The 25,496-nt window shown below is 45.9% G+C and overlaps 1 protein-coding gene across 2 annotated transcripts; it reads left to right on the plus strand.

The window, feature by feature from the left end:
• The first annotated feature begins 3,334 nt into the window (after window positions 1–3,334).
• HDC (histidine decarboxylase) lies at window positions 3,335–25,201 on the plus strand. 2 transcript variants are annotated; one of them, XM_024761897.1, is made up of 12 exons: window positions 3,335–3,374; window positions 5,877–6,049; window positions 9,480–9,593; window positions 10,555–10,677; window positions 12,938–13,072; window positions 13,322–13,465; window positions 13,937–14,003; window positions 14,867–15,029; window positions 15,105–15,195; window positions 19,684–19,782; window positions 23,889–23,990; window positions 24,126–25,201. In XM_024761897.1, exons 1-12 carry the CDS (start codon window positions 3,344–3,346, stop codon window positions 24,867–24,869), a joined length of 1,986 nt encoding a protein of 661 aa, XP_024617665.1. In that variant the 5' UTR covers window positions 3,335–3,343; the 3' UTR covers window positions 24,870–25,201. The 2 variants fall into 2 exon arrangements, with proteins under 2 accessions (XP_024617665.1, XP_024617666.1); XM_024761898.1 differs by lacking the exon at window positions 19,684–19,782 and having other exon boundaries at window positions 3,344–3,374; window positions 24,126–24,869.
• Window positions 25,202–25,496: the final 295 nt, after the last annotated feature.

Genomic DNA, 25,496 nt, shown 5'->3' on the forward strand with positions numbered 1-25,496 from the left:
TCCTACTCCCCCTCCTCTTCCCCCTCCTCCTCCTCCTTCTCCTTCTTCATCAGTAGCATTATTGAGATTGCCATACTTTAAACCCCCCCATTTATTTCTTTTCTTTGTTTTACATTTACTAGTTTGCTTTATTTTTTAGATTCTACATGTAAGTGATGTCATATAGTATTTTTCTTTCTCTGACTTATTTCACTAAGCATAATATCCTCTAGGTCCATCCATGTTGCTGCAAATGGCAATATTTCATTCTTTTTATGGTTGAGTAATATTCCATTGTATCTATATACCACAATTTCTTAAACCAGTCGTCTGTTGATGGGCATTTGGATTGTTTCCATGTCTTGGCTATTGCAAATAGTGCTGCTATGAACGTTGGGGCACATGTCATTTTTTCAATTAGAGTTTTCTTTTTTTCTAGATATATGCCCAGGAGTGGGATCGCTGGATCATACAGTAGCTCTACTTTTAGTTTTTTAAGGAACCTCCATATGATTTTCCATAGTGGCTGCACCAATTTACATTCCCACCAATAGTGCAGGAGGGTTCCCTTTTTCCACACCCTCTCCAGCATTTATTACTTGTAGACTTTTTTTTTTATTAAGAAAAATCTGAATCTTTTATTTAAAAATTTTTATTTATTTATTTATTTTTGGCTACATTGGGTCCTCGTTTCTGCACACGGGCTTTCTCTAGTTGTGGCGAGTGGGGGCTACTCTTCCTTGCTGTGCGTGGGCTTCTCATTGCAGTGGCTCCTCTTGTTGTGGAGCATGGGCTCTAGAGCACAGGCTCAGTAGTTGTGGTGCATGGGCTTAGTTGCTCCGAGGCACGTGGGATATTCTCGGACCAGGGCTCAAACCCGTGTTCCCTGCATTGAGAGGCGGATTCTTAACCACTGCGCCACCAGGGAAGCCCAACTTATAGACTTTTTGATGATGGCCATTCTGACTGGTGTGAGGTGATATTGCATTTTGGTTTTGACTTGCATTTCTCTGATAATTAACGGTGTTGAACATCTTTTCGTGTGCCTATTGGCTGTCTGTATGTCTTCTTTTGAAAAATGTCTATTCAGGTCTTCTGCCCACTTTTTGGCTTTTTTGGTGTTGAGTTATATATTTTGGATATTAACCCATTACAGGTCAAACCATTTGCAAATATTTTCTCCCATTCATCAGGTTGTCTTTTCACGTTGTTGATGGTTTCCTGTACTGTGCAAAAGCTTTTAAGTTTAATTAGGTTCCATTTGTTTATTTTTCCTTTTATTTCCTTTGCTTTAGGAGACAGATCAAAAAAAATATGACTAAAATTTATGTCAGAGAGCGTCCTGCCTATGTTTTCTTCTGTGAGTTTTATGGTTTCTGGTCTTACAGGTAGGTCTTTAATGCATTCTGAGTTTATTTTCGTATATGGTGTTAGACAATGTTCTAAGTTCATTCTTTTACATGTAGCTGTCCAGTTTTCCCAGGATCAGTTATTGGAGAGGCTGTCTTTTCTCCCTTGTATATTCTTGTCTCCTTTGTCATAGTAAATCCCCCCATTTAAAGTGTCCGGTTCAGTGCATTTAGTATATTCATAGTTGGTAACCATCACAATAATTATAAAACATTTTAATCACTACCATCCCCTCCTCCCATACAAAAAACAAAAAAACCCAAACCCTGTTCCCCTTAGCTGTCAAACTCTGGTAGCTAGTAATCTACCTTCTGTCTCTACAAATTTGACTATTCTGGACATTTCATATAAATGGAATCCTATAATATGTGGCCCTTTGTGACTGGCTTCTTTCACTTAGCATACTGTTTTCAAGGTTTATCCATGTTGTACCTTGTGTCAGTACTTCATTCCCTTTTATTATGGAATAATATTCTGTTGTATGGATGGATGGATGCTTGGATGGATGGAGATACAATAAACTGAGATGGGGAAGACTGAACGGGAAGCAGATTTTTGGAGAAAGACTAAAATTCGGTTTTGTAACATGTTAAGTTTGAGGTGCCTAAGAGCCCTGCAAGCTTATTTGTCAGGTAGGCAGTTGGATGTAAGGTTTTGGAGCTCAGAAGACTGGCAGGACCTCATGGTATAAATCTGACACGGGGTTTATACTTATAAGAATATCACCTGGTAGCATTTAAAGTCATAGAAATGGATATGGCCAGCGAGGAAGAAAGATGAGAGGAGGGCAATCCCCTGAAGCATGCCCACATTTAAAGGCCAGATGGAGGAGACAAACAGCCAGAGACGTGGCAGGTGGAGAAGGAGGGGCGATGTCTTGGAAGGAGTGACCACCAAACTCCACCCCGAGGACAAGGAAGATGAAGACTGGAAACAAACCAAATAGTCTGTTCTCTTTGGCAACCTGAAAGCATTCGCTCACTTTTTACTCAGAAATAAAGCTCCAAGGGTAGCGTTTCCCCTCCCCACAGTAGTTTCTGCACATCCCTTTACAAGCACATGCATACACAGCCTTTTAAGTGCTAAACGTGTTAAATCTGGGTGATATTTCAATTTTTGTTCTTTTGGTTTTTGCTTATCTGCGTTTTCTCATCTCTCTACAGCAATAAGTATTATGTAGTAACAACAGCAACAAAAATCCATCACGGGGCTTCCCTGGTGGCGCAGTGGTTGAGAGTCCGCCTGCCGATGCAGGGGACGCGGGTTCGTGCCCCGGTCCGGGAAGATCCCACATGCCGTGGAGCGGCTGGGCCCGTGAGCCATGGCCGCTGAGCCTGTGCGTCCGGAGCCTGTGCTCCGCAACGGGAGAGGCCACAACAGTGAGAGGCCCGCGTACCGCAAAAAAAAAAAAAGAAAAAAAAAAAAAAATCCATCACGTTAGATGATAACATCTGTCTGTTCCTGAGCACAGCGTGGCCAGAAGAGCAGCACCGCTGTAAGTGCCTGTTTCTCCCTCCCTGCCATGGACAGGGACGCAGTGGCAGGAATGATAATAATCCTTGCTACTTATTCTGCACACCCTTGCCTTTGTTCTGGGCTACTGAGCTGGGAGCTTTGTGTGAGGCTCGGGACCTCTTGTATGAATCTGGGACCAGAAAGAAATGAGGGCTCTTTACCATATCCACCTGGAGGCTGCCTGCTAAGTGCACTGTTTAATTTAGAAGTGCCTTTTATCCTAGATCTCTGGACCAGCTAAAGTTGTGGTCACTGTTCCCAGCAAGGACTGGGGGGAGGAGGGGTGGAATGAATTAAACCTAGAGGAAGGGCCACTGAAGGGCGGAGCTAAGGTGGAAGAGAGGAGAACCCTTTAAATAAAGGGCGCACACGGGCTGCCCAGGAGCACACCCTCCACCTCCTCCGTGTTGTCGGTGAGAAGGAGCTAAGCCCCAGGGAGATGTTGGAGCCTGAGGAGTACAGAAGGAGAGGTGAGTACGGGCATCCCTGGCCCTCTTCCCTGCTGCCACTCTTGCAGGAACTGCTGCTTAGATTTTGGGGTATCTTTTTTTTGTGTGTGTGTGGTACGCGGGCCTCTCACTGTTGTGGTCTCTCCCGTTGCGGAGCACAGGCTCCGGACGCACAGGCTCACCGGCCATGGCTCACGGGCCCAGCCGCTCCGTGGCATGTGGGATCTTCCCAGATCGGGGCACGAACCCGTGTCCCCTGCATCGGCAGGCGGACTCTCAACCACTGCGCCACCAGGGAAGCCCTTTGGGGTATCTTTTGACTGGAGTGTTAGAATTGCCTTCTGAGAGTTGGCTTCCACAAAATTTTTCCTGAGAAGGGAATGTGGGATCAGAGTTTAAAACTTTTCTCAACCTCTCTTTCATCCTCCCCCTCATACACCAACTCTCATGTGCGTCCACACTACTGTACCAGACTTTTCCTTTCTTCTTTCCCACGGAATAGGGGATTTGGGTTTCTGAAATACTAAATGGGTACAGGGGGATTATTCATGTTCTGAAGTAGAAAAGAATTTCCCTAAGTCTTCTGCAGTCATGCAAAATCTCATCTTCCTTCCTCTTCATTTCTCTATGTGTAAATCTGTCTGTAGAGTTCTTTCATTTAGTCATTCATTCCATAAATATTTAAAGAGCACCTACTCTGTCTCAAGCCTTGTGTGATGAGCAAAACCAAATGGTTATCTTGTCTTCAGGCACGGCTGTCCTAAGAGGGAAAGTAAGTAGTTGCTTATAATTTCTCTCTCCATAAAGTTTTATATCCTCATCCCCTCTAGTAGGTTATTTTGCCTAAAATTTCTTTGCTGTAAGGCGTGGTTCCATGTTAAAATCCAACTTTTCCTCTCTTTCCTCTACCCAGACATAACTCACTAAGTGGCTATCAGTCTTTTTAAAAAAAAAAAAAAACCTTTTTCTTTTATATTGGAGTATAGCCGGCTAACAATGTTATGATATTTTCAGGTACACAGCAAAGTGACTCAGCCATACATATACATGTATCCATTCTCCCCCAAACTCCCCTCTCATCCAGGCTGAATGACTATCAGTCTTTACACTTCACCGGACATTAGCTTATTCCATTGTTTCCAAAGGCACTCAGTTGAGAGCTGGTTTTATCGGCTGTGGATGTTTATCCTGTGAGTGGAACACAGAAACATTCCATGTGGTCCCTGGGTAAGTGGAGGGCTAGGTCCAGGGCTCTCAGAGCTCTGGAGGGATGTTGCTGCAGTTATGAAAGGCATTGGGCCGTTGGAGGGTTGGAGGAGAGCACAACGAAGAGAGAAGGGTGCTGGAAGTTTTCACAGTTTTGTCTGGGAATGGTCCTGCTTATAAGAATTTTGCATGAGCTGATGCAGTTGGGAAGACATCGGCTTCCCTTTCCTTGTCTCTCTTGCTCTTTTGCAGGGGGAAAAGGAGGCTAGTGAGTACTAAGGAGGAATGATAGATATTGAGAGAGACACAGAGGGGGAGATGAACACACAGACACAGACACAGAGAGGAAGAGAAGCAATAAGAGAGAGAGAAAAAGAGACAGAGATGAAGAGACAGAGGCTCTGAAGACAGAGACCCTTTCCTGGAGAAATGAAAGGGAAGAAAGAATAGATAATTTGCAGTGGCTTCAAGTATTCGACTTGGCTGTTTTTCTTCCTTATTCTTTTATTCATTCATTTGATAAAATTTGTTGAGCATCTGAAAACTGTTCTAGGTACTGAGGTATTGGTGGAGGCAGAGCGAGGGAGATAAATTGGTTAAGACATGGCCCTGCATTTCCCCAAGATTTCAGGCTAGTGCAGGGTTCTTAGTCTGGGCCTGTGGTTGTGCTTTGGGGAGTCCATGAACCTCAGAAATTACACACAAAATTGTGTGTATACAAGTCTACCGTTTTAATCAGATTCTCAAAGAAGTTCATGGGTCCAAAAATATGGGGAATTACTGGTCCAATGGGAATGGTGAACAAATACATTTTTTACCTTTTATCAGAACCTAGTGTGGGAGCTTGCCATCTGTGCCAACAAGGAGTACAGGGGCTGTGTGTGCGTGTGTACAATTTCTGGATAGAAAGAGCCACAGCGTTTCTACTGAATCTGTAAGGTGATGAATGCATAGACCCTCTGTTTTTTGAGAAGAAAAGAAAGGTGGGAGAGCTGATCAAGATTCATATGGAAAAGGGAAGGGGAGGAGAAAGAAATCCTTTACTTTGTTGTTAGAGCTTGATGCCTTGGAGATTTTCCCTCTTATTCATTCAGATAGAGTCACACACTCCCTCCATCATTCATTCACTCCTTTGCACACTTTTAAATTTTTTAATTGAAGACAAGCTGTCTGCTGGGGGTCAGACCCTCCACCATTCAGCCCCGGACTCCTTCTCCTTCTTCACCCAGTCTCCTGATCCCGATGCTAGGGCGACGGGCACAAATTGGCCAGGCCCAGTCAGGGGACATGAGCCTGGCTTCTCTGCCTCCCTTGTAGGAAAGGAGATGGTGGATTACATCTGCCAGTACCTGAGCAGCGTGCAGGAGCGGCGGGTGACTCCGGATGTGAGGCCTGGCTACCTGCGGGCCCAGCTGCCCGAGAGTGCGCCCGAGGAGCCCGACAGCTGGGACAGCATCTTTGGGGACATTGAGCGAATCATCATGCCCGGGGTGAGACGCAGTCACCACAGGGTGATTCTGGATGTCGGGGTGTAGGTGGGGGGGGGCGTCGATGGGCCTGGAAAGCCTTGGGTAACCCTAAGATAAGCCCTCAGCCCCTTGGCCACCGACATCCCAGACTGTCTTCTGGGCATATGGAGGGCCAGGACTTTGACTGAAGTTAGGTTTCTGGTGCCAGGGCTGACCTGTAGAGTTGGGTAGGGAGCAAGACGGAGTAAGGACTGCATCCCAGGGCCTGTCTGACAGAAGGGTGGAAGTCGGATGGGGTGAGGTGAGTAGTGAAGATTGGGCCCGAGGGGGAAGGACAAATGTGGGAAGCAAGATGGAGAGAGGAGGTGGGAGATGGTCCCTGAAGCCCCCATTGGCAGAGCCAGGGAACTCTCCTACAGAATCCTGAGACGTGCCAAAGGGAAGGAGAGAAGCCAAAGCACACCTCTCCGAGGGTACCCCGGTTGTCAGGTTGGGTGGGCCGGGAAGCTGAGCGAGTCCTGGTCAGCCCCCTCCTTTTTCCTCCATGAAGTGGGAACCCCGTCCTTCCTAACCAAGGGAGGTCTCCTGATTGAACTGCTTTTCAGGAGTAGGAAGGAGCTTTCCCTGAATCATCTATACTCTCAGTGACAAGGGGCATAGCCTGGTGACAGTGCTAGTGGGGCCAGGGAACAGACAGAGGCTGGCTGAAGCCTGGGGCTTGTGCTGAAGCTGCCGTGTGCTGTGACAATGTCCCCGGCCACCAGGAGCTGGGCCAGGCGCTCCTGCTGAAAGTACACCATCCTCCTCTCACGGAAGGGCTGCCTTTTATTGTGCTCCACGCCACGTGCCAGGCACTGTATTAGCCACACGGTAGACTGGCTTGTTTTATCGCCAAATGACCTTACGATCCATGTTTTATGAAGAAACTGAGGCTCAGAGAAGTTAGTTGTCTTCCCAGAGTCACAGGTCTCCCTGCTTGGGGCACTGGTATCATGAACCACGTGTGTCCAGCAGCTCTTCCCCAGGATGACTTGATATTTGCTCCCATCATCCCCAAAGAGCTTTGGACTTAGATGTGACAGAAATACACCTGGAGGCAGGGGTGGGGGGGATATTTCTGTTTTCTTTCAAACACAGACAGAAAGTGATGGCAAGTTTGTACAAAGCCAAATATTCACCTCTCTGACCATTCAGCCTATTTTGTAAGCATATTTTGAAAATTTCGGTATCAGTAAAACTCTACCAGGGAGGCTAGCTCCCCAATAAGATTATCTCATGGATTTCATTCTGTAAAATGTAATCTGCGGAGGGGCCAACCGTAATTTGGTAGTGAGACTGAAAGCAGCTGTCAGAAGAGATGGAAATGAGCTGATTCATTTGACTGAAAGAAATTCCAGCAGTTGCTGGGGGTGCAGTTAAAGAGACTCATTTCTGGACCAGGAGGTCTGTCTGTTTTGATAAGCATTCCTCTGGCTTATCTTATCTTATGTATCTTATTAGAACAGACAATTGCCTCTTGATAGGACCAGGAGGTGGAAGTCCTTCTCTGGGGTTTCCAAAATACTGTCACTAATCACATCAGTAATGAAGACCCAATCTTTCATCTCATCTCTCAGGCTGCACCAGCCTCTGAGAGTTGGCCTGAAAGCCGTTGGCCCTTTGCTTTCTCATTAGGGCCAGTGCCTCCTTTAAAACTGGATTAATTTTCCCCTCCATGCCACCTCCTAGACACAAGGAGAAGAAAAACTGTCTTTTTGCTTTAATTCCAACCCTGGTTAGAGAAACCCCACCTACTCTTAATGAGGGAGGGAGAGGAGAGCAAGGGGAGCAGGCAGGGTGCCACCCTGCTTAGGTGCTGGGCTCCAGAGTCAGGCAGCCCTGGGTTTCTGACATCTGTCCCTATGAGGTATATGTGATCATGGGGATGCTGTCTCTCTCCACCAGCCCCAACTGTTATCTGTAAAACAGGGAGAATGTTAGAACCTACCTAATAGGAGTGCTGTGAGAATTAAACAAGATAAAGCATAGAAAGTGGAAGATGTTGTCATTACCTATGACGCCGTCTGCCTGGTGAAGGTTGGAGGACGAGGTCTGATTATCTAAGAGTCAAGTCAGGATATGTCCATCACCATGTGATTAGCTTACCGTTAACATTAGTGCTTTACATTTTACAAATTTCCTCCCAGGCTGATCCACACAACAACCCCAGGAGACAAGATTTATTTTATGATGAGAAACTGAGGTTGAGAGAGGTACAGGGGAGGATCCTGGTTTTATGAGGCGGGAATTGGATGAAAAATTTGGGACCCGCCCCCTTAAGAAAAAAAATTGAGAATGGATCTTGAAAGAGACCCATGCAAACATGGGACCTTGACTCTTAAGTTCATTAGCTTCACAATAAGTCTACGGGGTCACACAGCTGGTTACGGCAGGGGTAGGACTGGAACCTGTGTCCTTGGGCTTAAATCTTATGCTCCTTCTACCATACACACTGTCCAGGGCACCATCCTTGCTCTTAAAGGGTTAAAGGGATTTGTGTACACGAAATAACTCGATAATACACTAAAATGTTATCTCATGAGTTCTCAGTAGCGTGAAACATCTCGAATGAGAACATTCCATGGGCTCGGGGGAAGGGATCAAAGGCAGATGGGGACCTGGGGAAGGGTTCATGGAGGAAATGAGTATTTACTGGCTTTCTAAGAGTTAGCAGATTTTGGAAGGTCCCATCTGTATGAGAAGTGCCTTCCTGTCAGGGGACACAGCTTTGCTCAAAGACATGAACGCAGATACGAACAGGGTATGATTGTAGAACAGTGAGATGAAGCCAGATTAGATAATCAGTGAGGCCAATGAGCCACCGAAAATGTTTCTGAGCGCAGTTGTAGGAGGCCCTTCCTGTCCACAGGCCCCTCCTTTCGTCTGGTTAATCTAACTGTGGGCTCAAGGGTTAACCTGGAGGCAGTTTCCCATGCCCTTGGGCTGGTACTTCTGTCTTCTAGTCTCCTCTCCCCATCCCCACTGGGAAGCTAAGGATAGCTTTGAACCCAGGCACACTGGCCCTCTGTAAGAGTGCATGCCCAAAGAACTCTGGATACTTTTTGCAAGAGACTGGATGAGACAAGCAACCTGCTCTTCCAGAGCTCACAGTCTCCCCTTCCTCTTATTACTGGGTAGGAGCAGTGCGGGGGGTAAGCTTTGGAGACTAATGCAAACACTACCCAGAATCCACAACTCCAATTCCCATAGCAATTTTCATCTTGCATATTCCCTTCTGGTCTCTGCGTGTGTGCAAAGCTCCACTGATGAACTAGCTCAGAATGTGAGAAACGTGGGTGGCAAGAACACTGTGACTATGCCTTACTTTTATGGATTTGTGCCACTTGTTGGTTGTCTTAAAAGTGTCAGCCAGTCTCCCCTGGTGCCACCCGTGTACATGCTCTGCTTCCAGGTGGTACACTGGCAAAGCCCCCATATGCACGCCTACTACCCAGCTCTCACCTCTTGGCCATCACTGCTGGGAGACATGCTGGCTGATGCCATCAACTGCTTGGGATTTACCTGGGTGAGTAACCATGGCTGCAGCTATAACCAGTGGAAAAGAGGACATGGCAGGAAGTGAAATCCTGGGGCAGACATATTTTGTCTGGATCTCTGAACAGGGTTTCAAGTTAAATATTAACAATGGCTACATTACTTGAGCTTAAGCTTTATAAAAATGATCTCATCTTATTCTTTAACCCTGTGAAATTATGAGTAGTGGCCCCATTTTGTAGTGGCGAATTAAGAAATGAAGGCTTAAGTAATTTATCTCTCCAAGACCACATAGTTCATGAGACAGAGATGAGATTTGGACCAAGATCTGGTTATTGCCACAATTTGTTACACTCTCTAAACACTTTGGTGCCTGTGGGTACAACCTTCCCCTTGCTCTTGTCTTTGAGGGGTTAGGGATATGCCCTAAGGCTTCCCTTAATAACCCCTTAAGCACCAATCAGCTTTAAATTGTGCCACAAGCCTCCTAGAACAGCTCTCTATTTTAAGCCTGAACTGTTATAGGATGTGTGTGTGTGTGTGTGTGTGTGTGTGTGTGTGTGTGTGTGTGTGTAGGGGTGGGTGGGTGGAGTGAGTTGGAAGCTGGGAGACTTGCTATCTTTTCTGGGAGGAAGTGCTTTCTTTCTCAGTCTTAAAACTTCCCCCTGGCCTTTAGAATGCTTTTCAGCTGGGTATTTTAGGGACTTTGGGGGCCAAATGGAAGCAATCATTTCTAGGACTGTTTTTCCATCGGGCCTTGGAGTCACAGGAGAATCCACCTCATTGAGGATGGCATGAACCAAAGCCCCACATTCTTTCCCCTTTCTGGTTTGGCAGAGGATGAAGGTGCCACAGGACCTAAAAGTGACGCCTTCTTCAGGGACAAGACAGGCCTGGGGAGGGTCAAGGCAGAGACGGATGTGTTTCTGGGGCTGGTGGGGACATCTTGGTGCCCTGGGGCAATCCAGATGACATTGCTTTCCCTCTTTCAGGCTTCCAGCCCTGTGTGCACGGAACTGGAGATGAATGTCATGGACTGGCTGGCAAAAATGCTGGGACTTCCAGAGCACTTCCTGCACCACCACCCTGGCAGCCAGGGGGGAGGTGTCCTGCAGGTGCCTCCATTGGCAAAGCTCCTCCTAGCATAGGGACTAAGTAGGGAAAGATAAGTCAAACTTGCCCGGGTGATTCTCATGTTTTCCATGGAGTTTCCCCCATGTCACTCACACCACCACCGTCCCTGCCGGCACCATCACCATTACCATCATAACTCTCATGACTGACACCACCACCACCGACGCCACCAGCTCCACCACAGTCCCCACTCCCACCTTTGCTGCCACTACCATCTTGACTTCCATTGCCTTTATACCATGGCCACGACTGTCTCCACTCTTCTTTTAGTTTTTCTTTGAAAAAAATTAAAAAGTCAACACATTTCTAGTATTACTTGATTCAAGTTTCTTAGTTTATAATCTGACATCTCCCCTCTCTTGTCCCATTTTACACCTTATGGTAAGTAGAAAAGAGAAGGCAAGTAGAGACTTCTTTCCCTCCCTCTTAGGTCCAGGAGATTTTTGGCAGTGAGAGAAATTAACAATATAGATCGATGTATCTTATAATCCTGTCTTTTGAATATCTGTCAAATGACACTTGTTCAAATATTTCTTTTTTTATCAAGAGTAGTGCAGCATAGTGGAGCTTGAGGGGTGCCTCCTGTAGACCGTGCACGTTGCTAGGTACTTTTGCATCTATAAACCCTTGCCATTCATGAGGGTTTGGTTCTGAGACCTCTGAGAACCCCCAAATTCTTGAATTGTTCTGTAATGTGTAATTTTCTTGATCTTATGATATATAAGATAGAGAAATAACAATAATAATAATTCCTTCAAAAGGTGGATGTGAGGATTCAAAGATTTCTTCTATTAAATAAAAATAGCCGTGCTGCCCTGAGATGAGAACTGGAAAGTTTGCTGGGCCCATTTGCTAGCTAAGTGACTCCCTCTCTCACTCCAGTCTTGTACCAAGATTAAAATCTGACCCTCACAAGAAAGACAAATTACTGCATGTTGTGGACCTTCTGGGTTGTTAGCAGATAGTTATAGCTTCAAATATTATATCTGGAAAAACATGCTAAATGCCTGCTGGGCATGATCTTGCTTTTCATCTAATTATCTCAAGAACCCTGTAGGTAAATAGTGTCATCCCCAATTTTTGAAATAAGAGCACTGAAGCTCAGAGAGGTTAAAAACTTGCTCCAGGTCACACAGCTGGTAAGTGGAAGAATGATTCAAACCTGACCCTGTCTAAATGCAAACCATGCTTTCTCCTGTATCCATCAGCCACATGAACTTGGTTTAGTTCTGTAACCTCTCTGAGCACCACTATTCTCATAGGTAGACAGGAATCACAAGTGTTGCAGGTTTGATAAGGAGCAAATGCGATAGCAGAAAGTGTTTTGTGAACTGTGAATAGCTGTACAGATGGAAGGTGGTCTTATATTATTATTATTACTATTCTGTTGGCTTCCTTATTGTGGAGTAATTTTCAGCCACTGAATATCTTGTGGGATCTGGTCTATAGCATTTCCTGTGACACGGTCTCTAGGCTTTTCAGCAGGGAGCAATCAGCTGTAGGTCACCTAAGGACTTCAAGAAGCAAAGACACCAAAGACTGAGCAAATGAAGGATGAGAAACCATCAAGATTTCTGTGAAGTTGCTGAGGTGGCACCCAGGATTCCCACAATCATGGCCAGAGCAAAATCCTACCCAACACTTTTTTGGTTAATCAATACTCCCACTCTGGTAGGCAGCTAAAGGGATGCTCTCTATTTTATAAATAGAAACGAGCCTTCTGGAGGGGCAATATTAGCTCAAGGTCACAAGAACCATCGGCAGCAAAACTGAGGCCAAAGTTATCTCTCAAGTAGGCCAGGACCCTCTCTCTCTGGGATATCTCTGTGGAAACAAACTCCATTTCCACACCTAATACATTGAAAGTTCTTTTTTTTTTTTTTTTTAACATGGGGAGCGAACATAACTACAAGCAGACTTGTATCTAGCATTCTCTGAACGTTCTCTTTTTGGTCTTTGTGGCCTAATAAAGATGTTGAAAATTTGCTTTCATTACTTCCCTGAAAATTATAGGAGAGGGAGGTGTCCCAGGAATGCATAGGAAGTTGTGAATGTAGAATATACAATAGGCATGTGAGCTGGGGGGAAGGGCAACTCCTTAGGCAGGAGCTGTGTACTTCCTCAAGAATAGCTATTACACACACACACACACACACACACACACACACCCCTACAAAACTTGGGGCAATTGCCAAGGGATTACATGGAGAGGCTGCCACTGGGAACCTTCTTCCATTGCAGAGCACAGTCAGTGAGTCCACCTTGATCGCCTTGCTGGCAGCAAGGAAGAACAAAATCCTAGAAATAAAAGCGTCTGAGCCCGAGGCGGATGAGTCTTCCCTGAACGCCCGGCTTGTTGCCTATGCCTCCGACCAGGTGAGTTGCCCAACATAAGCCAAACCTTCAGGTAGGGCTTGGCTTCTGGAGTCTTAGTCCTTGAGTGATTTCCCTGTAGACATGAGCCCTCTGGGTTCAGGGCAGCCCAGGCCTCAGAGGTTGTCCAAGGAACCCTGGAGGGAGACAAACGTCAAATGCTGTGTTTGCTTCCCTTCGTCTGGTTTCAGCAGTTTCTGGGAGTGCTCATTCCAGGATGACTCTGCTAACAGCTTTCCATTGTCATTCTAGGCCCACTCCTCGGTGGAAAAGGCTGGTTTGATTTCTCTGGTCAAGATGAAATTTCTGCCTGTGGATGACAACTTCTCACTCCGAGGGGAAGTTCTTCAGAAAGCCATCGAGGAAGACAGAGCGCAGGGCTTGGTGCCTGTCTTTGTAAGTCAGACCATGTTCTGAGCTTAGAATGATAGAGCTGGGAGGTGAGGAAGGAGTTTTGTCAGAATTCAGGTAAGTAACGTGCTGCAAACAAGAGCACAAAGGTCCTCAAATACAGTGTCTTACAAATTATGAGGTAGTGTGCTAGGAAATAAATTTTGTGGGTCAGAACCAACATTAAAAGAAGAAGAAGAAGAAAGAAATAGGACGGAAAATATGAGAGTACGTGCCTGTGTTGAGAATATGCATTGTTTGGTAAAACTTTTATTTCAAATACACATGTGTATATGTCCTAGGTTGCTATACAAAATGTATTTCTTACTGTGGGTCATGGTAAAATACAGTGTGAAACATACCCTGTTCTAGTGGAATGGGTGGGGTCGATAATATCTGTGAAGAAATCTTTTTTTTCAGGCCAAATGTGTCACACGAGCCCACCTTCCCATGTTAACTTCCCCTGTTTTCCTCCAGGTCTGTGCCACACTGGGGACCACTGGGGTCTGTGCATTTGACCGCCTGTCAGAGCTGGGCCCCATCTGTAAGTGTCTGCCCTGTCTGGCTAGGAAGACAAGTAATGAGTTTTAAAATGTTCCCTAGAGCAAGAGCCTGGAAGCAGCTCAGTGCAATTCTCTGGTCCCTCTGTGGTCAATGCACAGAGCGTAGGAAGAGCCACCAGAGGTCATGAGTACCTTCTTCCAGGTAGCCAGGTCACTGCTTTTCCCAGTGGTGGGACCAAGGGTTAGAGCTGACCCCCTTGCATCCTGTCCTCAGAGGTAACAGTGGGAGGACCTCAGGTCTCTCACTCTCTCACTTGTATGTTGAAATCTGCTTAAAGCAGGACATATCCGAAACACAGGGTGAGTGAGTCATAGTGGAATATTTTCTAGTCTAGGCTGAGAAAATGAAAATGAAAAGGTAGGGTAGGGGAAGCCACGAGATGAGGGGGAGATAAAGGCAGAAAAGAAACCCAAATGTGATTGTTCAAAATCCTCAAGCAAGAAACCCACTAGGAAAGAGAGACAGCCCCTCTCTAACATTTGTATTAGATGCATTAATATTGCTCTCTGGGCCAGTGGTAAGTTGGTTTCTGTTCCAGAAAGCTCTGGGTGGAGGCCAAGAGGGTGTCGACCCTCTGGTCGGTGAGAGAAAAGGCCAGGGTGAGGCTCTGTAGGCTCTCCCTGCAGGGGTGGCCGTGCCTCACTCAGCCCCACTCCTTGCACTGACACCCTCCCCCCATGTCCACAGCCTCCGTGTCTCATTCAGCCATGGGCATCCTTTCCCAGCCCTTCCCTTGCAGCCCCCCAGCTGGATGGGCCAGAGAAGAGATGCCTTTTAGCTGGCTGGTGGCAACCCACTCCCACCCTCAGTGCCACCCCCAGTAGGTGATGTTTGCCTCCTCAGGTGCCAACGAGGGGCTGTGGCTCCACATCGATGCTGCCTACGCAGGCACTGCCTTCCTGTGCCCTGAGTTCCGGGGGTTTCTGAAGGGCGTCGAGTACGCTGATTCCTTCACCTTTAATCCTTCCAAGTGGATGATGGTGCACTTTGACTGTACTGGCTTCTGGTGAGTGTGGCAGCCAAGCTCCCAGCCTGTGGGGAAGCCATCCTCAGCTACTAATGCCCATTTGGCAACCCACAGGGTCAAGGACAAGTACAAGCTGCAGCAGACCTTCAGCGTGAACCCCGTCTACCTCAGGCATGCCGACTCGGGTGCGGCCACCGACTTCATGGTGAGTGGCCAGGAACGGGCAGCACGGCAGCCTCTGAGACAGAAACGGCCTGAGTCTGATGAGGGTCTCCTTCCCTCACACGATGAGCCCATCCCATAATATTGCCACTGTGTACCTTTGGTTTCAAGCTGTTCCTAAGCATATAGAATGAAACCCAGAAAACTTTAAAAACCCTAGAGAATGAAACCAACCTTTGAGGTAGGATGCGAGTTTCCTGAGTATTTGTGGCATTTAAAAATTCTCCCAATTCCCTTCTGCCTCTGTCCTGGATAATCTTCTCTGCTCACTCCCTAACAGCAGGGCAGGGTGGAAAATTTCCACGGATAGGAAAAGAGGCTCCTTCCTTAAACTGTTTTCATCCTTTTGTCCCCATCGAGGCACTGTGGGAGGCTCCACGGTCGGGATGGGGCAATAGTTATCCTTCCCGAGGTTCTAGATGCCTCCAAGCATTCCTGCCTTGCCCACTAGCTGCACCTCAACCTCTAGACCCTGCCCATATTCTCAATCTGTACTATCTCTTGGGGAAACAACTTCTTCAGGTTTACTCCTCAGTTTGAAGATGAGCCCTTCCTTTAATTGTAGGGGAGACAGGGATGTAAACTAATAAGTTACATATAACATGGTCAAGGCTAGGCAGAGTGAGACGAGCTTGATTTGGAATTCCATACCAGCAGTGGGCTTTTGGGAGTCATAGTGGACCTCTCTCAGCCTTGACTTTCTCATCTGCAGAATGGGCATGGTGGCACTGATTTCACAGGGTATTGTGAGGCTGCAATGGGAACATACATGTAGATCACTTCTTACTGGGAATGTGGTACATGCTTACTAAATGGTAGGTGTGATATTTCTAAAAGCTCTACTTTTCAGCTGCAGAGGTTTGTTATACAGCGAAGAGGTTAAAAACACAGATGAACTGTGTTTGAATTCTGGCTCCTCCGTTTATTAACTTGTGTGGTCTTGGGCAGATGGCTTAAGCTATTTAGGTTTTCTCATCTCTAAAATGAGGGTGATAATAACAGTACTAGCTTCTTAGTTAGGCTTTGCTGTGAGGAATAAACGAATGAATACAGTGAAGCACAGAGAGCAACGTCTGCCGTCTGGGAGTCATTCTTTGTGAAGAGACGGTTCTGTCTTCTCTCCTTGGGCTGAAGTTTCTTGCCCTTTTTTAGTTCTAAAATAATCACTGCATCATCTCTTGATTATATTGGTCATTCTCCCTTGGACCAGTTCACACTTTCTTTAGATGTTTGTTTTTAAAGCTTTTTTATTGGAATTTCAGGCAGTAAGCTTGTAGTGGTCGGGGAGGACCCTCCAAAGGTTGATAAAAATAGAAGAATAATGGTTCTTTCATCTCCACTGCCCTGTCTGTTGGGTTTTCAGCACTTTTTGAATTAAAGAAATTTTCACAGCAGCCCAAGGGCCAGATATCTTTAGGGGTAATTCTAGGTTTCTCCCCTGAGTGTGAAACAATGTCCATTTTTCTTTTCTTTTTTTAAAATTAATTAAATTAATTAATTGATTTTTGGCAGCATTGGGTCTTTGTTGCTGTGCACGCGCTTTCTCTAGTTGCATCGAGCGGGGGCTACTCTGTTGCAGTGTGTGGGCTTCTCGTTGTGGTGGCTTCTCTTGTTACAGAGCACGGGCTCTTGGCACGCGGACTTCAGTAGCTGTGGCTCGCCAGCTCTAGAGCACAGGCTCAGTAGTTGTGGTGCATGGGCTTAGTTGCTCTGCGGCATGTGGGGTCTTCCCGGAGCAGGGCTTGAACCCGTGTCCCCTGCATTGGCAGGTAGATTCTTAACCACTGCACCACCAGGGGAGCCCAATGCCCATTTTTCTATAAGTGAACTTGGATCATCGTAACTTAAGAGCATTTTCTTCCCTTGGCCCATTTTGGATTTTATGTTACTTTTTTGTGTTTTTGTTTTTTGTCCGCAACAGTATCTCAGGATCTTTTTGTGGTTCATTCCCAGCAGTTTGGAGATTTTACAGTGCTCTCTCTCTTCCAGATCACTTATAAAAATATTAAATTATACTTTTCTTAGCACTGGTCCAGAATGTGCTACTTTATCTTTTCCTTCCCTCACCTCTAATCCTATGGATTTAATTTTTAAGTCTCAAAGAAACTCCTAGAAAACTGAAGCTGCTGTCTGTTATGATCCTGGGGGTCTTCACTGCTACTTTGCCCCTTGCTCCAAGCTCTTTTTCACCCAGGTGGCTGAAGCTTTAAATAAAAGCCCAGCCAGGGCTTCCCTGGTGGCGCAGTGGTTGAGAGTCCACCTGCCGATGCAGGGGACACGGGTTCATGCCCCAGTCCGGGAAGATCCCACATGCCGCGGAGCGGCTGGGCACATGAGCCATGGCTGCTGAGCCTGCACGTCCGGAGCCTGTGCTCCACAACGGGAGAGGCCACAACAGTGAGAGGCCCGCGTACCACAAAAAAAAAAAAAAAAAAAAAAAGCCCAGTCATTTTGAGATGAGCCAGAAATAGAGCAGCATCCTGGGAGAGAAGACTTAGGGACTTCATCCCTTGGGCCCTGGAGCCACCTAAAATCAGGGCTAGATTCTTCTGACATCAGGAAGCTCCCTCACCTCCTCCCAACTAGCGGAGGGGGAATTGTCTTGTTCTTGGCTGTGAGACCGGCAAAACCTTGAAAGGACGCAGAGGAGACTTGGGAATGGCTTGAGTTAATGAAGAGCCATGTCCAAATTTCCTGTTCCAGCAGAAAAATATCTGCTAGAACCACCCTGCTGGGTCAGCATGGATTGGTTTTGAATACTGACAAGAGGAACAGCTGGGGATATGGTCAGACTGTAAAGAAGTCAAAATTAAAATCATCTCTGCCTCTCATTTAATTGGCTTGTGAATTATTGTAGTCAATTGGCCATAACCATCTGGAAAACAATGTTTTCAGAGGCCACTATTATCCATTCATTAGTCTCCATCTGGAGTGTCCATCTAACAAAGGGTGGAGTTGACACTCTCCCTGTTACAGGGAAAAGAAAGTCCCCATGCTGGTCTTCAGCTCTGGAGTTTTTTGCTTGGAAATCCAAGGCTTAGTGCTTGATATAGAGAAACATTGTCCATCAACAATGTTGATGTTGGACAAGGGGTCATGTCCAAACTGTGCCTGGGTCAGGAAACTGGGACAAAGGATGAAGGTGTGCACAGTTTTGAGGATTAGGCAATCCTGTGGAGGAACAGATAAATATTCGATGGGAAAAATATTTATTTTTTGTCAACAGAAATTGTGGTGATGCTTTCTGACATTTGAGGAAGAGGTCATTAGAAATCACACTACTCATGAGAATAATTGCAAATGTGTGCTAAACCCTTTGCTCTGTTTACAGATCAGAGAAATCGATTTGGAATTGGTTTGAAAATTTTCAGACCTTTGGTGCCCGCAACCTTGAACTTTAAGCTCTGTTGAATTTGGTCATCAGGAACAGAGAGTCAGTTTTAGTCTAACAAAGGCCGAGATATAGATGTTTGTTTGCAGTCTGAGGGCTGGTGTCCTCCTGAGGGCATAGAACGTCACAGGAAAAATAAGGTCAGGACAGTGAAATTAAATAATAATCATCTTGGTTCTAGGCAGAAGCACCATTGTGATTTGTGGCTCACATTTTTATCATCTAAATAGCCAGGACTTATTGACGACTTCCTGTGAAGCTCTTCACCCTGGTTCTCCTCACACCACATCCCTGGAGGTGCTGTTCATTCTTTGTCTCACGAGGAGCCAGTGAGGTGGCAATGCCCAAGTAAGAGGTAGAGATGGAGGAGAAACCCAGGTCTGTGAGGCTCCAGCATCTGAGCTCCTGAACCCTATACTTTACATTTTTGTGGGGAAGAGAAATCAAACTCTATTTTCTGCTATTCAAGGTAGATTAGGTTCTTTTAGAGAAAAAACGTATTGCCCCTATCTTGAATTTCAGCCTGGAATGAAATTTTTTTTTTTTTACATCTTTATTGGAGTATAATTGCTTTACAATGGTGTGTTGGTTTCTGCTTTATAACAAAGTGAATCAGTTATACATATACATATGTTCCCATATCTCTTCCCTCTTGCGTCTCCCACCCTCCCACCCTCCCTATCCCCCCCCTTCAGGCGGTCACAAAAAAATAAACTCAAAATGGATTAAAGACCTAAATGTAAGGCCAGACACTATCAAACTCTTAGAGGAAAACATAGGCAGAACACTCTATGGGATGAAATTTTTAAAGCAGCATTTAAAGCAAAGTGTCTTCTCCTTGGTCCAGGGTCATGGACTTGGTTTCTACCTGTGCTGCTCTTGGACAAGGGTTTGGTCACATGACGAGGTAGCCTTTGTGTATCTTGCCTTGGCTTCTCCTTAGCAACAGCCTCGGGCATCATGGTGACGCTGTGCATCCCTGGAGGGTTGTGCAGACAACAGATGATAAAGCTCAGGAGTGTGTGTGGGAGGAGCAGGGGTCCCTGCCTCTAACCATGGCGCTGTGCTCCTTTGTTCTAGCACTGGCAGATCCCCCTGAGCAGGCGGTTTCGTTCTATTAAACTCTGGTTTGTGATCCGGTCCTTCGGGGTGAAGAATCTTCAAGCGCACATCAGACATGTATGTAGTGGGCAGGCCTTGGGAGGAGCCCAGGCTCGCTTTGTGGCCTAGTGGGGAGGAAGGCTGGTTTCTGCTCTGCAGACCTTTCCCGGGGTGGGGGATGTGTGATGTATGGCTCAGGTGCCTTTGCCTGTTTGTGAGCTCCTGGGACTTGATGATTCAGGGCAGCCGTCTGTTTGCTAGCTAGAGGATCACTGAGCAGAACATGACACTGAGGGCTGTCTGGTGTCTGTCCCCCACCTGACTGTCTCACCATCCCTTCTGCTATCATCGAGCACTGGGGAGGGATGGCCCGAGAGCCCAGTTTGCAGAGAAGGAAATAGAAAGTAAATCAAAGGGCAGCTTGTGGCCAGGGTAGGAGCCTATCTTTTAAAAAATTACTCTGATTGTCGTGGCTGTCTGAAAATTTTAGTCACTATTATGGTTATGCCAGAAACAGGGCTCGCCTGGCTTGGACATGTAGACCTGCAAGTCTGGAACAAACATCCCTGCATGATGTCAAGCGGTATTTACTGAAGGCATATTTGGTACAATTTATTTCAACAACACAATTATCGTGCTAGGAAAGAGACCCAGAGGTGAATGAGACAGGCACAGTCCCTCTGTCGTAGGCTTCATGGAAGGGGTGGAACTTAACTAAGAATTTTGGTCAGCAGCAATTTTCTCTCATTTTTATGAGTGCCTATGAGAAAGACAAAGTTATTGATAAATACAAGAGGGTTACTCCAAAGACGTTGTCCTTTGTTCCTCTGCGTGTCTTTCCCTGGCCACATTTCCTCTAGGGAATTCCGTCCTCATTAAGCAAACACAAGGCCAAGTGCAGTGGCTGAATCAGTATGTATGACTGGCTTACTGTTGGTAACTTTACATTTGTTATCAACATCAAGGTGTTGGTTAACTGGATGTCTATCAGTGAGTGGCTGTCACCCAGGGACATTAGGCATTTTTGCTCTCTCTCTCTCCTCAGACTCAGAGATGGGAAGTAGGTAGCTGGGGGATGAGGTGCTGGAGGTTACAGGTTATCATCTGGCTCCAACTCAGGACTGGATATTCAACGTGCAGGTGCTGGCTAATTACCCTCATGCTGCCTCTCCCAACTCAAAGCCCTGAATTCCCATGGGCTCCCCTTCGCCTACACTAGGCCCAGACTCCTGGGCCTGGCTTTCGAGGACCCAGTTATCAGCCTCTAAGCTCAGGCTTCTCACTGACCCGTTCCAGCTCCATCCTCAGTGTGCCTCTGCACCTTCACCTGTGCATTGCCCTCTTGCATTGCCCTCTCTTCTCCAAATGTTGCTAGTGGATTAAGTTCCGCCTCTCCCAGGAGCTTCCCTGACTATTCCATCTGCCCTCATCTCTGCTTGCTCGGCATTCCTAGGACCACCTACTCAATCACACCTACAAAACTGAGCTCTAAAAGCTACCAATGTCCCACAAAAGTAAAGGGTGGAACTAAAATGAAGTTGTTTGATGGGAGTTAATTTTATCTCTTCAGCTTGACTGCGATCATAATTCTTTTTACTTGCACAGTGTCTTAAAGAAATAACGTATAGGGTTTCATTAGGTTCTTACAACAATGCTTGGGGCAGTCACCCTGATGAACCCCATTTTATGGGTGAGGCTCAGAGATGGTAATTGCCCTGCTTAAGAGAGGAGGGCCTCCTTTCTTTACAGTTCTGGGCTATTTTCTATTATGTGAGCTCTTGAAAGTCATATAAAACCAAGTTGTGTATCTCCCTGTTATAGATTAGTGCTTTAGAGAATGGGATATGGGTTTGATTTTTTAGTTCTACCCTTTACTGTTTGGTGACCTTGGACAAATTATTTAAACTTTCCGTGTTTGCCTTCCTAATTTATAAAATGAGAAAATGATAATACCTCTCTCAAAGGTTTATGGTGATGATAAATAATACACATAAAGCCCTTACTTAGTGCAAGACCTAATATTCCACTAAATACTCAAATATTTCCTATTCCCACTTCCTCTTCCTCCCCCTTCCCCTTTCCTCTTCTTCTTCTTCTCCTTTTCTCCTCCTCCTTCTCCAATTTTTCCTTCTTCTAATGCTAATAATTCAGCATTGTCGTCACCATCATCTCCTATCACCTACAATAAAAGGGGTTTGTAAATTATTGTTTTAAAGACAGATAGTAAATATTTTTGGCCTTGCAGGCCATATGATCTCTGTTGTGAGTATTCAAGTCTGTCATTGTAGCACAAAAGCCGCCATACACAGTACATTAACAAATAGGCGTGGCTGTGTTCCAAAGGACTTTATTTACAAAAACGGGTGTGAAGGAGGTGGGGCTCTATTTGGCCTGGGGGCTGCAGTTTGCCTGCCTCTGCCCTAGGATGGTAAAGGGCACTGGTTATAGCCCTGCTTTCATCTCCCGGAAAGGTAGGTGGTTTCTGGTGGCGGGATGCTGCCTGTGCTCTTTTCTCTCTCCTCTGGCCCCTCTTCTCTCTTGTTGCCAAGAGCGTGTGTTACAGGAGACAACAGAGCATGGTAGGGGGTGTGCTTGGCGACCAGAGACCTGCATTCTGCCACTGCTACCTTGCGGACGCCACTTTCCTTTGTCTCTTTCTAGAAAATGAAGAGGTTGAACAAAGATGACTTCTGGCTCTCTTTCCTTGCTCAGAAGTATCAGTTTCATGGTCTTTGGTTAGCTGATTCTGGATCTGTATCTGAGACGTCTTACTCATGTAGACTTGAGAAACATTTACACAGAAAGATCTCACAATTGGCAGGACAGGATGGAAATGGGCCTGGAGGGAAGGAGGCACAGGGGAGAATCATGACAAAATTCAAAAGTAAACTGCAAAAGTATAAAACAGTGAGAAAACATTTACCAGGGTGCTTTCCCAGAGATAGCCTTACGACTTGACAATGAAAAATGCTTAGGGTAGGGATTGGAGACCATTTTAAACAGACCATGCAGTGGAGAGAGAAAGTGGTTCTGGATCGGGTTTGTAGCAACTTGTTAGCTGAATCCTTTGACTTCTCTTGAAATAGAGTACTCAGTATGAGAACCAGGTGATAGCCATTACTTAGAAAATATTTTATTGAGATCCTTCTGGATGCCTGGAGAAATTTTTAAAAATGAAAGAAAGGGCAAGTCCTGTCCTTGTTTAGTTAGTAATACTAAGTAAAAAAAAAAAAATAGGAAATTAAAAAATTATAACTTCAGTGAAAGGTTAATATGGTACAAAGCTTTAAAACATTTTTATTGTGGTAAAATATAGATAATGTAACATGTACAACTTGAACCATTTTTAAGCATACAATTCAGTGGCATTAAGTACACTCACAATGTGTGCAACTGTCATTGCTGTCTACTTCCAGAACTTTTCCCATCATCCCCAGCAGAAACTCTGTACCCATTAAACAGGTTTAAAGCCTTCTCCATGGTGTACATGGGTATGATATGTAAAAATATGTTCTTTGTGGAATGTCAGAAAAAAGGGGATGAAGGGCATTTGAGGTGAAAAGGTCTGAGAGGCAAGGGGAAGACGTCGACTTAGGATATGGGGGCAGGGCTGCTGACAGCTCACATGGTGCCTCTATGTACAGGAGAAACAAAAGTCTCTTCCTCTGAGCATTTGTATCCCGTAAGAGGCACCTGGCTGGGAATGCGGAACATGGGCTGGGATGTGGCCCCTGCTAGCCCTCTTGGCTTGTCTGTAAGCCAAGATATGTGAAGCCGGGATATGAGGGTACATTGCCTTGATGGCAAAGCACATGCCTCTGGGACTTCCCTGGTGGTCCAGTGGTTAGGACTCCGCGCTTTCACTGCCGAGGGCCCGGGTTCAATCCCTGGCAGGGGAACTAGGATCCCACAAGTCTTCTGGTTCTGGGAGTGGATTGAAAGAGGCCCCTGAGACATGAGTTCTCAAAGTGGAGCTAATGTGACAAGAAATAGGGAGCCATTGGAGGTTTTATAGTTTGGAATATGAGCAAAATCAAATGGAGAAGAAAATCAGGCAGAAGCCACTTAGGTCTCTTTGGTTCAAAGATGTGACTGGTTTAAACCCCTTTAACAGTGTGGAAGTTTATGCATGGTCGTCTCTTGCCTGTTATTAATCTCAGTTCTCTCGATGTTCACAATTCCAGGGTACTGAAATGGCTAAGTATTTTGAGTCTCTGGTCAGAAACGAACCTTTCTTTGAAATTCCTGCCAAGAGGCACCTTGGCCTGGTGGTTTTTCGTCTAAAGGTAATGCCATCTTCCATCTCATGTGAAGGATGTTATTTGGTAATTTTCAGCCTCTTGGAAATGTAAATACTGGGCTTCTGGAGATGCTTACAGGGAATGTGATACAGACTTTACTTCTCTTTATCCTTCAAACAGGGTCCTAATTGCCTCACAGAAAGTGTGTTAAAGGAAATAGCTAAAGCTGGCCGTCTCTTTCTCATCCCAGCCACTATCCAGGACAAGTTGATCATCCGTTTCACTGTGACATCCCAGTTCACCACCAGGGATGACATCCTGAGAGACTGGAATCTCATTCGTGATGCTGCCACTCTCATCCTGAGTCAGCATTGTACTTCCCAGCCTAGCCCTCAGGGGGGGAACCTCATCCCCCAAACCAGTGGCCCCAGAGCCTTGGCCAAGGAACTGTCCTTTCCATGTGTCGGCGGGGCAGGAGATGACCCAGACCAGGCCAGGAAGATCATCAAGCAGCCTCCACGTGTGGGAGCCAGTTCCGTGAGAGGGGAAGGCAGCCGCCACCTTGAAACCCTGCTGGACCCACTTGATGACTGCTTTTCAGAAGAGGCCCCAGACCTCACCAAGCACAAGCTGTCCTCCTTCCTGTTCAATTATTTGTCTGTGCAGAATAAGAAGGCAGTGCGTTCCCTCAGCTGCAACAGCGTGCCTGTAGGCGATCAGAAGCCACTGCCCACAGATGGCTCTGTGAAGAATGGCGGCTCCTGCCGGGTCAGAATCTTTTCTAGGTTTCCAGAAGAGATGATGATGCTAAAGAAAAGTGCCTTCAGAAAACTAATCAAGTTCTACAGTGTCCCCAACTTTCCTGAATGCAGTTCTCAATGTGGGCTCCAGCTGCCCTGCTGCCCTCTGCAGGCAACAGTTTAGACCAGGGGGTTCAGCCAGGGTCCATGAATGTGCTTCAGGGAGTCTCTGAAGCCCTCAAAATTGTATGCTGAATTTATGTGCTTATGTTTATGTGCATTTTTCTTGGGAGAAAGCCAATGATTTCTTATCAGATTCTCACAGAAGTTCATGACCTATGATAGGATACAAATAGAGAGTGTAAGCCAGCATGATCCAGAAGATTCCAGCACGCTGGTCAGAGAGAAAGGGTCTAGGGTGGTGTATTGACAGGCAGCTTCTGTGGTTTAGCTTGTGACACTGAAACTTTCAAGTTTCATGAAATATAATGTGGAAATAAATTGTGCTTGTCCCTGAAAAAAACATATCCTGTGTCACTTAATTGACCACTGAAATATTTGTTTTTCTTTTCCATTATGGTTTACTACAGGGTAAAATATATTTCCCTGTGCTATACAGTAGGACCTTGTTGTTTATCCATTCTATATATAATAGATTGCATCTTCTAATCCCAGATTCCCAAACCATCCTCCCCCCACCATGCCTTGGCAACCACAAGTCTGTTCTCTATGTCTGTGAATCTGTTTCTGTTTCATAGATAAGTTCATTTGTGTCATATTTTAGATTCCACATATAAGTGATATCATATGG

This window comes from Neophocaena asiaeorientalis, unplaced genomic scaffold, assembly GCF_003031525.2.
Source record: "Neophocaena asiaeorientalis asiaeorientalis breed wild unplaced genomic scaffold, Neophocaena_asiaeorientalis_V1.1 scaffold111, whole genome shotgun sequence".
In the NCBI taxonomy this organism is placed as follows: Eukaryota; Metazoa; Chordata; class Mammalia; order Artiodactyla; family Phocoenidae; genus Neophocaena; species Neophocaena asiaeorientalis.